Below are 17,554 nucleotides of genomic sequence, written 5' to 3'. Positions count from 1 at the left end.
ACATTATACTTACCAGCTGCCGCCTTCAGCTGTTTCTGGCACCGACAAGCTTTCCGGTAACAACAGGCTTTCTAAGTAAGTCTATGAGAACCTCGTTCTGGCTCTCATAGACTTACATTAAGTTGTGACTTCTGGATCATCCAGCAAACCCTGGAGTGATCCAACATGTCACTCACTGCTGGGGATCGACCGGAGCGGCACCGATAGCAGATGAACATGGTGGCTGGTAAGTATGAGACTAAGGACAGTCACAGGGAACTTAGGTTAGTAGCACCACTCCAGTGCTGCAAAAAAATAACGGTGGAGTGGTGCTCTAAAAGAAGTGACAAAAGTTAGAACATGAGCACATCAGGTTGCTTTGACATAGCGATACATATAATTCTTTTTGCCAGTTTTTTAGTGCTTTTTCAGTTGCTTTCTAGGCGGAATCCACCCGATAAAGACATTGTGGGCACATACCGTTATAGGAAGGCTGTCAATCACTGAGTAGGACCGCCCGAAATAAACACATTTCAATGAATAAAACTCATGAAATGATAATTTTTCCCCCCACAAAACTATGCATCCATCTGTTCAGCTCCTCCTGCTGTATTATATGCCCCCTGCAGATTGGACTCCATTTTCCATGTGACAAATTTACTTTAAAACTCAATTATTTAATTTTTTTTAATAAAGTTTATACTAATTTTTGTTACTCACATCCTTATAAATAGCAGCAGGTATAGGTGGTGGTCTGTGCTGCCTTACATAACATTTTGCATTTTTGGCTTCCCTACTACAAGACGTTATGTATGGACTTCATCTGTTCCCTGCTGCTATATGGTAAATTCTATAATAAAAGTGCATTTTTCTGCGGAGTTGGAGGTACACTATAACAAATCACGTGTTTACTTCATTGTGAAGCAGGTAATAATCTGCTACCAGACACCTCTGTAAAATTATAATGTGCCTGATCCTTCTTTCCCTATTCAGTGCGGTCCAGCCGGGAGACCGCACACAGGTTCAGTGTCACCTACTTTTCATTTCCATAAACTACCTGGTGTATGGACTGCATTTCCTAACATTCAAATCACAAAATATTATGGCGCATATGTATGAAAAAAAAACAACTTATACTCAGTCTTAGTTTTCGACATATTTATGAATCCATGTAAAAAATACTGCTGTTCTAGAAATTCGATTCTTTATGGTGCAAGTACGTAGTTTAAAAAGTTTTGGGGCGTATTTTACATTAAAAACCAGTTGTTCTGTCACTTATAAATATGTGTGCCGAATTATGCATGTAGTATCAATGAGTTTTTGCATGAACTGGAGCAGACATTTGCTTTATGGAAAGATCTATACAGACACAATATACTGGATGATTTCTAAGAGAGCGCATTGGGATCATGTTTGGAGTGATAGGACGTGAGCTGTTCCTATATAAGCAATGGTGTGCACCTGTTATGTCTAACAGAGGTGTTACCTTTTTGTTGTAATCCTGCCCTCTGATGATAATGATAGTGAGATGACGGCTGACTTACTTTTATATAGAATTTACAATATTTTTGTTCTACTTTTAGGAAAATGTTGGCAACAGTAAGGCTGGTTTCACATTTGCAGTTATGTCCGCAGCGATGCGGATGCATACATCCGCATACGTCTTGATTTCCTATCTTTAACATTGTAGACGCAGGTGCATGCGTTTCCATGCGTTTGCTTACGCATGCGTTTTTTGCGGTGTGCGGCGGGGCGCGGCTAACGCACCATGTTGGAATTTTTGAGGCGGCAAATTTCAGTCAAATATGCGCAGGCATGTGCATGCGGATGAGTGCGCCAAAAAAAACGCATTACTGTCTATGGGAACGCATGCGTACGCATGTCTTTGCGTGCGCATATGTTTGATGCGCTTGCTTACTTCGGACTGCACATGTCCAGGAACTGATTTACACACGCCCATTGAGACATGCCCTCCTGGAAAAATCAAACGCATGCGCATAACAAGCACAAACCCATGTAAAAACACATGCAAACGCTGTGTTTTTTGCCGTCATTCGTAAGCTGATGCAGATAAAAAATGCAGCGTTATCATGCATTTGCGGTTGCAGACGATGCGCTGCAAACACAACCGCAAATGTGAAAGCAGCCTAAACCATTAAATGTCAGAGACTAATATTTTTTTCCAGTGGGTAGTTTTAGAAGCAGAGGTGCATAACCTGCATCCAGAGATTGACCACATGCAGCCTGAGATACTTTTCTTTGTGGCCCTCATCTGTCTGGAAATGCTAAAGCCAAATGTAGAAGGAAAGGTCTCCAATTCTCTTGAAATTTGGGGTTACTACTAACTCCTACCTATCAGACATTTATGGGATATGCATTGCATCCTTAGTAAAATCCCTTTTTTGTGGCCTTTGGGTGAGGTTCAGTCTGACAGTGTGGCCCTCAGACCACTAGCTGTGGATCCCTGTTTAGAGGAACTCCACTCTTTAGAGTGCTCATAAATATTTCAACGGGTTGTCCAGGACTTTATATTGATGACCTATACTTAAGGTACCATTACACTAAACGACTTACCAATGATCACGACCAGCGATGCGATCGTTGGTAAGTCGTTGTGTGGTCGCTGGGGAGCTGTCACACAGACAGCTCTCTCCAGCAACCAACGATCAGGGGAACGACTTCGGCATCGTTGAAACTGTCTTCAACGATGCCGAAGTCCCCCTGCAGCACCCAGGTAACCAGGGTAAACACCGAGTTACTAAGTGCAGGGCCGCGCTTAGTAACCCGATATTTACCCTGGTTACCATTGTAAAAGTGAAAAAAAAACACTACATACTCACCTTCTGATGTCTGTCACGTCCCCCGGCGTCCACAGGGTTACGCGCTGCTGCCGAGAGCTTCCTGCACTGACTGAATGTGCCAGCGCCGTCAGCAGCGGTGACGTCACCGCTGTGCTCTGCTTTACGGCCGGCCGGCGCTGACACATTCAGTGCAGGGAAGCCGCCGGCGGGGGACGTGACAGACATCAGATTGTGAGTATGTAGTGTTTTGTTTTTACTTTTACAATGGTAACCAGGGTAAATATCGGGTTACTAAGCGCGTCCCTGCGCTTAGTAACCCGATATTTACCCTGGTTACAAGTGAACACATTGCTGGATCGGTGTCACACACACCGATCCAGCGATGACAGCGGGTGATCAGCGACGAAATAAAGTTCTGGACTTCTAGCTCCGCCCAGCGATATAACAGCGGGATCCAGATCGCTGCTGCGTGTCAAACACAACGAGATCGCTATCCAGGACGCTGCAACGTCATGGATCGTCGTCGTTCTCGCTGCAAAGTCGCTTAGTGTGAAGGTACCTTTAGAGACGGTCATCAGACACGCACCCCCACTGATCAGCTTATCTCTGTGCTTGATGTGATCAGTTGTGGACCGGAACCACACAGCTGCGTTAACTCTATAGTGTAGATCCACCGCTATTCTTTCAACTAGAGGTAAATGTGTAGTACCTGACCACGCCAACTATACAGTTGAGGGAACTATACACATCCAGCCGGCAACACCTAGATCAGCTGATCGGTGGGGGTGCTGGGTTTCCGACTCCCACTTTTCTAATATTGATGACCCATCCTAAGAATAGGCCTTGAATATAAAATCATGGACAGTTCCTTTAAGACTCTAAAACACATCTCAGGAAATATCCTTAACATAATACAACGACAATGATAATAAAAGTATCTTCATAATAAGAATATTATGACTAATATTATTACTGTAATTTGGATTTGGATTCCCATAGTGCTTACTGACATATTCACATACTTCAGAAGTGGTTCCAGAATTTATTTTTTTTCGTACATTTTGAACTTGTTCTTTAATTTTCATTATACAATTCTGCTTTGTCTGTTTTTTTTAACTACTCTATAAACAAAAGATTAACTCAGCCATCAGACAACCTATAAATACAGCTGTGAGACAAAGAGATTGGCCCCTCTGTTATGGAAATGAGAAGAATGCGAAAATATATTGGATAATTACATCTTGCAAGTCTATTCCCATAGACATTCCTCTTCTTAAGGTTTTCACCAGGGGCTATACTATGTAGTGGAAACATTTGTTATAAAAAGTTTATGGTCATTTCTGGTCATTCTGATTACTGAGTTGTCTTTTGTAGTAGACATACGCTTTTGAAATTTTCTGCTGGAGAAGGATGTCATCAATACCATGAATGGCAAGAAGAACAAATAAATCAATTATGGCACAAATCAAGCCAGACATGTTCCTCGAAGCAAGGATCATCAAACTATGACTTGCCTAATTTGGACACATCATACGAAGAAAGCAAACACTAGAGAAGAACATCATGGTCAGAAGAATAGAAGGATCAAGGCAAAAAGGAAGACCAGCAACTTGATGGACTGATACGATCAAGATAACAGTGGAGAAGCACCAGGTGGACCTACCTAGGCTTGCACACAATCGATCTTCCTACAGATCGTTCATACATCAAGTCACCATGGCTCGAGATCGAGTGTAAGGCCAAGAAAAAATAAATAAATATAAATATATATATTCTTTATATATTATCCATTTTTGTTGAGAAGTCTATCCACCTTAAAGACCATTTTTTAAAGTTAATAATTGAGGTCATCTCAAGGGCAGGTCCACTGTATGTACTAAGCGCTGTTCAAATTCATAATTGCCAGAAACATTTTCCAGTTTTTACAATATTTCTAAAAAATAGTAGTAGTAATCAATGTAAAGCCAAAAAAGTGTTACTTGACTTTGATAAGTCAGGTCTATTCCTATCTGAACTGTGCTGAAAAAAAAAGGCTGTACATGTCTTAGGTAACCCACTTGACTGAAAAAGAGACTTGACGATAAGTGACCTCTCACACAGACCTAAGGCCCCCATACAGATTAAACTAATGTCATCTGAATCTGCTGATATCAACAGGTTTGGCTCCCAACATAACGTGTATGGTGGAACTGGCCAACTGATGGACGAGGAAGATGACAGCAGGATGAGAACGCCAGTGTATGGGAGAGTCAACCATCTAATGTATACGGCAGCCTTTCCTTGGGCGTCAGCACTCTACGAGGGGAAATATACTGCACGAAATGAGCGGCATGAATGGTTGATTGACTCTTGTTTAGCCCCACATTGGCACTGTATGGGGGCAAATAATAATAATTTTATTTCTATAGCGCCAACATATTCCGCAGCACTTTACAAGGATTTCTACGACGATCATTTGAATGTTTAGCTCATATTGTTGCAAGCTGCTTCGTTTTCTTTTTTAGGCAGATTTCTTTCATTCGGATTGCCTATTTTGCAGTCTCTAGCAATATAATTTTCCACACTTTTTATTTTCATTGCTAGTCACAAGGTCATTTTTGTTGAAATGTGTTAGAATTTAGTCTTGTACTGGTAGGCAGATCTGCTGATAAGGAATTCAGGGAATTTTGCCCTCTGGATTACAAATGCCTAATTAACACAAATAGTTATTTGTTCTGAGCAGAAATTCCTTTTCCATATGTGGTGCAGTGTGGTGGTGGGACACATGCTATTTTTTAACCCTCAAAACAGTCAAACCCAAGTTATCCTTACAGAACTATTTCAAGAGTTGCCAAGAGTAATATTCATTTTTTTTTTTTTTTTTGGGATGTTTTACGTTTCTTCTTACAGACGGACACAAGTCTATTGTTTGATTGCTTATGACGATGTAGCTGATGGATTAAAGAGTATATGGAAAACACTTTAAAGGAAATGGTGGATAAGTTCTCGATTGCTGGGAATCCTATTACTTTTTAGAAAACCAACTGATTCCAAAAACAGGGGTCTGCACAGCCTGTCTGAGTAAGGCCGGTTTCACACGTCTGTGGCTCCGGTACGTGAGGTGACAGTTTCCTCACGTACCAGAGACACTGACACACGTAGACCCATAAAAATCAATGCATCTGTGCAGATGTCATTGATTTTTTGCGGACCATGTCTCCATGTGCCAAACACGGAGACATGTCAGTGTTCGTGGAAGCGCACGTATTACACGGACCCATTAAAGTCAATGGGTCCGTGTAAAACATGGACCGCACACGGACGTTGTCCGTCTGCAGTCCGTGTGCGTACAGGAGACAGCGCTACAGTAAGCGCTGTCCCCCCCACATGGTGCTGAAGCCGCCATTCATATCTTCTCTGCAGCAGCGTTTGCAGCAGAGAAAATATGAATAATAGTGTTTAAAATAAAGATCTATGTGTCCAAAGCCCCCCACCCCCTGTGCGCCCCCCCGCTGTTCAGAAAATACTCACCCGCCTCCCTCGCAGTGTTCTGTGCCGGCCGCCCCTTCTACTGTATGCGGTCACGTGGGGCCGCCGATTAGACTCATGAATATGTGGCTCCACCTCCCATAGGGAGGGAGTGTAAATGAGCGGCCCCACGTGACCGCATACAGTGGAAGCCGCGGCCAGACCAGGAAGCACCGACAGCCAACGAGGGAGCGGGTGAGTATTTTCTGAACAGCGGGGGGGCGCACAGGGGGTGGGGGGGCGGCGGACACATAGATCTTTATTTTAAACACTATTATTCATATTTTCTCTGCAGCAAACACTGCTGCAGGGAACATATGAATCGCGGATTCAGCACCAGATGCTCGTACGTGTGGTACCCAGCACGGTGCGTGTGGTACCCAGTGGGCACACGGGCGGCACACGTGTGCCGCAAGTGTGCCACACTGATGTACACAAGAAACGTAGGGGCACACGGACACGGATAATTCCGGTACCGAATTTTCCGGTACCGGAATTATCTGGACGTGTGGGACAGCCCTAATGCACAGGTCGAGTGTTACACCTTTATTCAGTGTCTTTGGGATTGCCAAACATAGCTGACTGTTTAACCCTGCTATCACTGGCAATACTATAGCCAACCATACACAACAAATGGCAGTACCATAGACAAAGCCCCCTTCTTGGGATCAGTACGAGTCCCAGCAGTTGTACCCCTAGCGATCAGTAAGTTATCCCCAATTCTATCAAGAAGGGTTAAAAATAGTGTATTTTGTATGTGAACATAAAGGTATGTTTAAAAGCAAAATGGGAAAACCATGTGCTAATATATATCTATTTTTTATCAGATGAACATAATGATGTACAGAAGAAAACTTTCACAAAATGGATAAATGCCCGTTTCTCAAAGGTATGACTGTTTCTTCTTTAACCCTTCACACCTAGGATTCACAAATGTTTTCCATATGGGCCTCACCCACTAATCCATAGTAATGATGGTGCCTCACCAGTGAATAGATACCATTATGCAGCACCCATATTAAATCCATAGTAACTCCCTTATTACCCCAGATATGACATGGGGCTGATATGCAGCACAACACACCGCCCCAGCAGCGCAACATAGCGCCACGCATAATATCGCCCCAGAAACGCCAAGCGCCAACAGTGCAGTGGCAAATCCCTCCTCAGGAGCAGCGCTCTGTCCACTCACCCACCGCTGCTGTGTAGATTAAATCTGTTAACGATCAATAACATCACTAGTTCAATCACCTTCAGTAACACCTTAGTAAAGTATGCGACATCAACGGGTTAATAAGAGCGAGATCTCGCTCTTTCTCCCAGAGAGGGGCTTCATAGGGTTGTGGGTCCCCACTCGGCATCCTGGGAACCCATAACTCAGCCCTTTCAGGGGGCATTAAGGGCACTTATTAGTGCTTTATGCAGTAATTTAGATTTAGTCAAATCACCAGTCTGGGGCTGCCCCCTCTTTTATTAAATAAAAAGGCCCCTGCTTGGTGACTGCTACTTTTTACGGAAATGTAACACCTATATTTTATTTAATCACTAAAATCAGTTTCTAATACGTTCTCATTTTGTAAACATTATTATTATCATTATGTTCAGGAGTATTGACACTCATACCTTAAGGGTACTGTCACACCGTGCAATTTTCGTCGCTACGACGGCACGATCCGTGACGTCGCAGCGTCGTATGAGTATCGCTCCAGCGTCGTAGACTGCGGTCACACTTTGCAATCACGGCGCTGGAGCGATGCCGAGGTTCGCTGGTAACCAGGGTAAACATCGGGTTACTAAGCGCAGGGCCGCGCTTAGTAACCCGATGTTTACCGTGGTTACCAGCGTAAAAGTAAAAAAAACCAAACCGTACATACTCACCATCTGATGTCCGTCAGGTCCCTTGCAGTCTGCTTCCCGCTCTGACTGAGTGCAGCCGTACAGTGAGAGCAGAGCGCAGCGGTGACGTCACCGCTGTGATCTGCTCTCACTTTCTGGCCGGCGCTCACAGTCAGAGCGGGAAGCAGACTGCAAGGGACCTGACGGACATCAGATGGTGAGTATGTACGGTTTGTTTTTTTTTACTTTTACGCTGGTAACCACGGTAAACATCGGGTTACTAAGCGCGGCCCTGCGCTTAGTAACCTGATGTTTACCCTGGTTACCAGCGAACGCATCGCTGGATCGCTGTCACACACAACGATCCAGCGATGACAGCGGGAGATCCAGCGACGAAAGAAAGTTTCAAACGATCTGCTACGACGTACGATTCTCAGCAGGGTCCCTGATCGCTGCTGCGTGTCAGACACTGCGATATCGTAACGATATCGCTAGAACGTCACGAATCGTACCGTCGTAGCGATCAAAATTGCACTGTGTGACAGTACCCTAAGTGCAAGGAGAAGATCATGGAGATATCATCTTTCCCTCTGGCACAATGTGAGATATTTCTGCCATTAGTTTATCTGTGGTTAGAGTGTGGAGCAAATTACTAACGAGTGTGATAGCTTACAAGTAGACCAATTCTGTCTTTCCAAGGATGATTGTAGTTTATTGCTATGTGTCACTTTTTTAGACAATGCAGTGTATTCTGCTGCTCTGTTGTATGCAGATAGGGCTCAGACTTGTCAAAGTTCACGACAACTTTCTGGTTAACAGATCCATTTTGGATTTTGCTCCCTTACCCATTGGGTCTCCGCGGCTCACTCAGACAATTATGACTTTCTATAGGTGAATGCTGTATATGTTTGTATATGTGTAAGTTTTCTTTTACGCATGTGGTCATTTACTATTATGTATGCTAAGGAATTTATCCACATTGTATACTAGTGTGGACATAAAATCATATGATTGTATATTTAATGTTTACACTATGTGATAATAATAATTTTTATTTCTATAGCACCAATTTATCAGCAGATTTCACAATTCATAGGGTACTTGTACAACTAAGATAAGACATTACAGAGTAATATAGTTCAATGCATACCAAAAGGAGTGAGGGTCCTGCTCGCAATCATACAGTCTAACAGGAAATAGGGGAGACACAAAAGATAAAGTAATTGTCGAGTAAGGTCCAGCCATCAATGCAATAAATAAGGACAATTAAATAACTCTGCATGAACTAGTCACCAGCCAGGAGGTGTACAAGTACAAGTAGGTGGAAGAGAGAACATGGGATAGTTAGATTAGTGAGGTGAGGTGATAGGCTGTCTAAAGAAATGTGTATTTAGGGCACGCTTGAAACTGTAAACTGTGAGTATTGGAAATTAACTGGATTGTCTGTGGTTGCGCATTCCAGAAAACTGGTGCAGCACGAGATGAGTCAGGAGGGTGAGGGTCAGATAGTAGAGGATGTGAATCTAGAAGAGGAGGAGTAGGATGGTAGACAGAGATAAGGGAAGTGATGTAGGGAGATGCAGAACTGTGGAGAGCTTTGTAGGTGAGAGCGATAAGTTTGTCTTCTTATTGCAGTATGGTGGGTGGGGTGGCGTTGGACAGCCAACATTGTGAATGATCTATGGGGCAGACAGCAGGGTGTTGAACAAATTCCGAACTTGATTTCTGCATTAATGCTTTGTATGGTGATAGATTGTGATCTAAAACGTTTCACTTTTAGCCAGCGAAAACAACAGTGCACATAAGTGTGTGTGAGTGTATAAAATGCGTGGAACAGTTGATTGAAAATCATTGTGCTGTTGCAGGAATTTCCTGAGAATGCCAGAGCCATGATGTATTCTGCTCCCACACCCAGCAGAGCCGTCTTTAAACTTTTTCTATTGCTTCAGTATACGGTTTTCCATGGCTCAGTCCAAGCATTTTTATTTAATTTGTGAATAATTGAATGATTTATTTTACTTGGTTTGGAAGAGATTTTATGAAAAAAATACATGTATGTCTATCCGAAATAATGTATAGGCTGTGTGCCTGGATGAAATCCCGAACACCCTTGACATTTGACATTTACACACTGTTTGATGTGATTAAAGGCCAGTACTGACTTCTGCATTCAGACAGATCACCAGGTCTCAGTGTATTTACCGTGCCATTGTATGGTGATGATTAACTCTAGAGCATTGTTACATGTGGCAAAAAAAGAAAAAGGAAATCTCTAAACATTTCTTGTTTGGAAAACTACAATATATAGATTTTTGAGGGTCATCCTGACTGCACGGAGGGTTGTCATAAATATCCTAGTAATCTGTATAAGGCTGGGCTACGTGGGTGCAAATCTCCATTGCGTTAGACATTTACAAGAACCCAAACATATCAGTAATATTTGCAGATGCAGTCACATAATGGTAGTCACATCGTGACTGCGACTTTGGTGGGACATTAAGTCTCCATATAGCTACAGCTTTAAAGCGATCCTCCAGGTTTCCTTATTTGAAAACCTCATTTGTCTCAGTATATGTGTTGCAGTTGACTTTTATCTACTGGTGGTTAAATCTGTACTTTTCGGTATTCTATCCCTGCTGTACTGGGAAACAGTCCTTTATGTAATCACTTCCTGGGATCTTCTGTTTATAGCCTGCAGCCAATCTGAAGAGGGAGAGTTGCAGCCTCAACCAATGATGAGACAGGGGGCGTGTCACAGACTACCTAAGGGTACCGTCACACAGTACCATTTTGATCGCTATGACGGTACGATTCGTGACGTTCTAGCGATATCGTTACGATATCGCAGTGTCTGACACGCAGCAGCGATCAGGGATCCTGCTGAGAATCGTACGTCGTAGCAGATCGTATGGAACTTTCTTTCGTCGCTTGATCACCCGCTGACATCGCTGGATCGTTGTGTGTGACAGCGATCCAGCGATGTGTTCGCTTGTAACCAGGGTAAACATCGGGTAACTAAGCGCAGGGCCGCGCTTAGTAACCCGATGTTTACCCTGGTTACCAGCGTAAACGTAAAAAAAACAAACAGTACATACTCACATTCCGGTGTCTGTCCTCCGGCGTCTCAGCTTCTCTGCAGTGTGAGCGCCGGCCGGAAAGCGAGCACAGCGGTGACGTCTGACGTCACCGCTGTGCTTTCCGGCTATGGCGCTTACACAGTGGAGAGAAGCAGAACGCCGGGGACAGACACCGGAATGTGAGTATGTACTGTTTGTTTTTTTTACGTTTACGCTGGTAACCAGGGTAAACATCGGGTTACTAAGCTCGGCCCTGCGCTTAGTTACCCGATGTTTACCCTGGTTACCGGGGACTTCGGCATCGCTCCAGCGCCGTGATTGCAACGTGTGACCGCAGTCTACGACGCTGGAGCGATAATCATACGATCGCTGCGACGTCACGGATCGTGCCGTCGTAGCGATTAAAATGGTACTGTGTGACGGTACCCTAACACTCTCTGTAGACACTGTAGCTGTCAGTAGTCACAGATCAGTTATGGTGGTGAACTAAAAGGCAGTCAAGCAGCAAGATCTGAGCAAATAAAAAGCAGGTTTTCATCATTCATTGACTTAAATATTTTTGATCTCTTTAATAAGAAAATTAATTTACTGCTGATGATTACATCCAAGATTCAACCAAGGGAGAATTCATCCAGACTGAGGAAGGTGGTACTGATGCCACCCGTGATTACATGAAGGTGCGCTGACCCTTCCTCTTAGGTTGACCTGTAATTCTCTTACTTTTTTCCAAAACATTCTGACACTTGATGCCACAATGGTGTCTAAACAATGGAGACCTGACCTGTTATCAAAATAGCACGTTTGGGACTTGCTCTTGATCTCCATTTGTCATAAGTTGTTCTCGTCTCCAAACCTGTCCTGTCACCTATAAACCTGTCCTGTGCTATTGGTAATCATGCAGATTAATTAGGCAAAGGTCATTCCTCTTGTCCAAGTGCCCACAAACAATAATTAGCCATTACACTGCACACCCCAGGATTACCCTACACTCCCTGACAGAAGTTATGTCGCTTATCCATGTTATGTAAATAAAAGCTTATAACCTGACGTTAAATTCATCCATTGGTTGTATAAATTATTCTTTTGAAAGCTGAGACCCTCCAAAATGTGGTTTAGGTTAAGAAAATAAATTGGCATCAATGCAGAAATATTGATCAGTTAATGGACACAGAATGGTCAGATTTTGGCAAGACAAAAGTTTTGTCGCCCACAGAAAGTAATGTGATATTCAAACAAATAATTAACTTAAAATACAAATATATGTTGCATAACATTGGTGAGAGAAGTTGTGGTGCTATTAGAGTCATATTTAATATTTTGTGTGACTTCCATGAGCTTGAAGGACTGCATCCATGCAGTTCAACAATGATTCATACAATTTATTAATTAAGTAATCAGGAATAGCAAAGAATGCAGTCTTACATGCCTCCCAGAGTTCATCTTGATTCTTTGGTTTTGTCTTCCAAGCTTCCTCTTTCATCCTACCCCAAACATGCTCAATGATGTTCATGTCTGGTGACTGGGCTGGCCAGTCCTTGAGCACCTTGACCTTTTTTGCCTGGAGGAACTTTGTTGTAGAGATTGATGTATGACATGGCGCACCATCCTGCTGCAGAATATGACCCCTTTTATGATTTGGTATATAAGAGGTAGCTAATACTTCTTGATATTTTAGGCTATTGATATTGCCTTCCACCTTGCAAATGTTTTGCACACCTCCATGCTGAAAGTAACCCCAGACCATGATCTTTCCACCACCAAATTTAACTGTTTTCTGGGTGTATTTTGAATCCATAACGGCTCCAGTAGGTGTCCTGCAGTATTTGCGGCAGCTGTGGTGTAATTCTACTGAAGATTCATCAGAGAAATCCACCTTCTGCCTCTTTTCAGCGTCCATCTGTTTTGCAGGCTGTGGGACTTTGCAAATGCCACACTTTTTTATTTGCCTTTTGTTTAGTGCTGGCTTCTGGGCACTGATTCGACAATGGAGGCCATTTCGAGACAGAATCCTACAAATTATTCTAGTTTACACAGGGACTTGAGGTGACAGGCCTGTTGGAGCTCTACTGCAGTGGAAGAGGGGCTTGCTTTGGATTTTCTAACCAACAAACGTTCCTCCTGAGAAGTTGTCTTGCAGGGTCTGCCGGACCTGGGCTTGTCAAACACATCTCCAGTCTCTTCAAATCTTTTTTTAATTCTTTGTACTTGACGCTGAGACACATTAAAGGTGCCAGCCACCTCTGCAGTGGATCTGGTCTTCCGCCTCTTGATAATCCAGGCTTTGGTCACAGGGTGGATTTTTGGCATGTTGTCAGAGTTCAAGTTGCAGTTCAAGTGAAGGTCTGGAGTGCTGGGTTTCTTTTTATAAATGCACACTAATTAACCAATAATTTACTGAGAACAGGTGAGGATGTAAACTAGGATTGGGTGCATTATATGACCAGGCGACAAAACTTTTGTCTTGCCAAAATCTGACCATTCTGTGTCCATTAACTGATCAATATTTCTGCATTGATGCCAATTTATTTTATTAACCTAAACCACATTTCGGAGGGTTTCAGCTTTCAAAAGAATAATTTATACAACCAATGGATGAATTTAACGTCATGTTATAAGCTTTTATTTACATAACATGGATAAGTGACATAACTTCTGTCAGTGTAGTGTTCTGCAAACCCAAAGAAACCTAGTTGTTCTACTCTCTAGCTTGTGTCAGAGAAAGTGGCATTGATTACTGCATCATTGGCAAGGTGCAAGGGGTAGTAAGAACCCAAACCCAGGCAGCAAAAACTGATTATTCATGTTTTTCCGTGTGGATATAATAAAAGAATTGGGGATTGGATAGAATGCCTCCAGACTAAGCCCATGATTTTCTTTTTTCCGCTGTACACTGGTAGAGAAATCTTTTTGTTCAATAGCCAGAACCATATAAATGTTTCAAAACATCCTGTATTTATTCTAGTACAAGAGCCAGCTGGATCGGAGACAGCCTGTAAGTGGTCCTGTGTCTAACTTCTCCCTACACTGTCATCCATACGAGCAGAGAAGACCCAGGCTGTAAACTGCGAAGTGCTAGTCATCTATATTTTATATCATAGTTACTTTTGTTAATGCACTTTAAAAGTACACTATATATACATAGCACTGTAATTACTGGGGAGATGAGAATCCCTGCTGAGATCATGCATATGCTTAGTGGTTCAGTTATGAGAGCAAACTCGGTGTGATCCTTGAGTAAGAGTGAAGTATTCCGAAATGTTAGCATATTACACCGAAATGGGTGAGTTCAATTAGTTATATACAGTGCAAAAGCATTATTATTATTATTATTATTTATATAGCACCATTAATTCCATGGTGCTGTACATGAGAAGGGGTAACATACAAGTTACAGATATCACTTACAGTAAACAAACTAACAATGACAGACTGATACAGAGGGGCTTGGACCCTGCCCTTGTGGGCTTACATTCTACAGGATGGTGGAGAAGGAGACAGTAGGTTGAGGGTTGCAGGAGCTCCGGTGTTGGTGAGGCGGTAGCTTCGGTAGTGATGCATTATGGATAGTAGGCATTGATAGTGAGGCATTAAAGGGGTTGTCCAGGTTTTAAATGAAAGTCTGCAGTCACTCTATGTGACTGCAGACTTTTGAATCCTCACAAAATCCTGCACACGTCTAGTCGGAATGTGGCTGGAAGTATGCATATCATATATTTGCGGCCAATTGACTGCCCACTAGCACCGCTGGCACCAAAGAATCGTGACAGTGCGTGGTGCGCATACTCTAAGGTTAGGCCATGTGCACACGTTAAGTATTTTTCGCGTTTTTTTCGCGTTTTTTTGCTATAAAAACGTGATAAAAACGCGAAAAAAACGCTTACATATGCCTCCTATTATTTTAAGTGTATTCCGCATTTTTTGTGCAAATGTAGCCTTTTTTTCCGCGAAAAAATCGCATCGCGGAAAAAAAAGCAACATGTTCATTAAAATGCGGAATTGCAGGGGATTCCGCACACCTAGGGGTCCATTGATCTGCTTACTTCCCGCACGGGGCTGTGCCCACGATGCGGGAAGTAAGCAGATTATGTGCGGTTGGTACCCAGGGTGGAGGAGAGGAGACTCTCCTCCACGCACTGGGCACCATATAAGTGGTCAAAAAATAAGAATTAAAATAAAAAATAGTCCTATACTCACCCTCGATGTCTTCCCGCCTCCACTGCACGCTGTCGCTTCGTTTCCTGTAGCTGATGTACGCTGAAGGACCTTGCCGATGACGTCACTGTCCTGTGATTGGTCGTGAGCGGTCATGTGACCGCTCACGTGACCGTGACGTCACGGAAGGTCCTGTGCGCACAGACCAGCTAGGAAGAGGAACGGACGCCGGTGAGGAGATGTCTGGGTGAGTATAAGCATTTTTTTATTTTTTTTATTATTTTTAAACATTCTCTCTTTTACTATAGATGCTGCATAAGCTGCATCTATAGTAAAAAGTTGGTCACACTTGTCAAACACTATGTTTGACAAGTGTGACCAACTTGTCAGTCAGTTTTCCAAGCGATGCTACAGATCGCTTGGAAAACTTTAGCATTCTGCAAGCTAATTACGCTTGCAGAATGCTAAAAAAACGCGAAAAAAACGGAAAAAAAACGCAAAAAAAAAAATGCGAATTTCTTGCAGAAAATTTCCGGTTTTCTTCAGGAAATTTCTGCAAGAAATCCGCAACGTCTGCACATACCCTAAGGATTCAGAAATCTGCAGACACATAGAGTGACTGCATACTTTCATCCTAAACCTGGACAAGTTCTTCAAAGAAACACTAAACCTAGAAATGAATCGTAAAAGGAGACAGGAGGTAAAGTTATCCACAATGTTTCATTGCGTGGTATTTTCTGCATGTTCCTCAAGCAAACAGAAATGCTGCAGAGAACACAGGGGTTAATTTCTGATGGATCGCCTCCATGTTCTCCTGACTGGAGATGCTGGGTTTGACTGAGTACGACTATAGAGCCATATTGAAAGCTATGGACATGGTGACTACCAACTAATGATACCAAGTCATCTTCTAACTTTAGCTGTCACCAAACTACAGATAACTGTCAGTCAAAACTCAGAGTTTCCACTGTTATTCCTGATTGTTATTATTTTTGTGCAGACCATTAATATACAATTATTTTGGCCTGTGCCAATGGTCCAACAATACAATACCCAAAATACAACCAAACAACCGAAAGACAAGAAGAAGATGGAATGTGTTCTATGTGTAACGTAGACTATAGTAGGAAAGTATCTGTCTTATTATCATGTTATTAAGGGTCTATTGAAGCAAAGCAATCTAACACAGGCCCACAGAATAAACGTGGTTATAGACCTATGGTAGAGCAAAAAGTGCTTATATGGGGATTCAGATTGCTTGGAAAAATAAAGAGTAGAATCCCGGTACTTGAAATGATTATTTAGAAGCGCTCTCTGCCAAAAAAGACTGTCCCCAGCGCAAGATGTAAAGTGATTTAGGAAATCACATCCAGCCTTGGGATCACATCTTAAACTAATCATGTCATCTTGTAGTTTAGCCTTTTGCTTCTTTTCTATAAAGATTTATGAGATGGGGAACACTCCTTCATTGTCAGACTATATGGGCTCATAGTCGATGGTCAGTAAAAAGCGTCGGTCACATTTTGAAATACTGTAAGACCTCTTTCCTGTCCATTAGGTTTCACTCATGGATTGCAGCATTGCTTCAGTGAATAAGAGTGTAGACGCCAAGACTATCATCTGCAAGTGTCTCTTCTCTTAAGTCTCCATTAATATGTAATCCGGACTAGATCCTTTATCATTTCACAGACACAGTTTTTACCTTGAAATGGAGTCTGGTGGGAGAAAACAACATGTAGACTCTTCTTGACCTTGCTACTATTGTTCTTCGGTTTATCATTTCCCTTTTCGTCTTTTCCTTTTATATGCGCAGTGTCTACATGTTGTAGATTCCCGTCAGCCCGATGGTCTTACTTACTCAGCATTCCTTCGGAACTTGAATATATTCCATTTTTTATATTGTATTGACGTAAAGAAAAGAAGCAAGAAGGATTTTCACAACTGTGTTGAATGTAGTAAACACAAGATCTTAATTTTGCTGTATTTTAAAGGAATAAAATGGATAAAAATAAAAAATAATAAATTACGTTTTATACTGGTAGTGGTGTCAGCAGTGTTTTGGATCAGTATATCATCAGTGTATAGACCTTATATAGGTTATTACCATCCATGTTTTATGAATGGATAAATAGATAAATGACAAAGCTTCTCCTGTCCTTTGCTATGTTAATCCCGGACAGTACATGGATGGCACACGTCATG

General features: G+C 42.5%; 1 protein-coding gene across 2 annotated transcripts in view; it reads left to right on the top strand.

Annotated features, from left to right (window-relative positions):
- Positions 1-17,554, top strand: part of UTRN (utrophin) — an 846,507-nt gene that overhangs the window by 109,291 nt on the left and 719,662 nt on the right. For both annotated transcript variants that reach the window (XM_077283030.1, XM_077283029.1), the window contains exon 3: positions 7,115-7,176. In XM_077283030.1, the coding sequence (XP_077139145.1) occupies positions 7,115-7,176 (62 nt within the window). The remainder of the gene's footprint in view (positions 1-7,114; positions 7,177-17,554) is intronic.

Source organism: Ranitomeya variabilis, chromosome 2 (assembly GCF_051348905.1).
Source record: "Ranitomeya variabilis isolate aRanVar5 chromosome 2, aRanVar5.hap1, whole genome shotgun sequence".
Classification (NCBI taxonomy): domain Eukaryota; kingdom Metazoa; phylum Chordata; class Amphibia; order Anura; family Dendrobatidae; genus Ranitomeya; species Ranitomeya variabilis.
The sequence above is the reverse complement of the archived record's forward strand: the minus strand, read 5'-3'. Positions and strand labels throughout refer to the sequence as shown.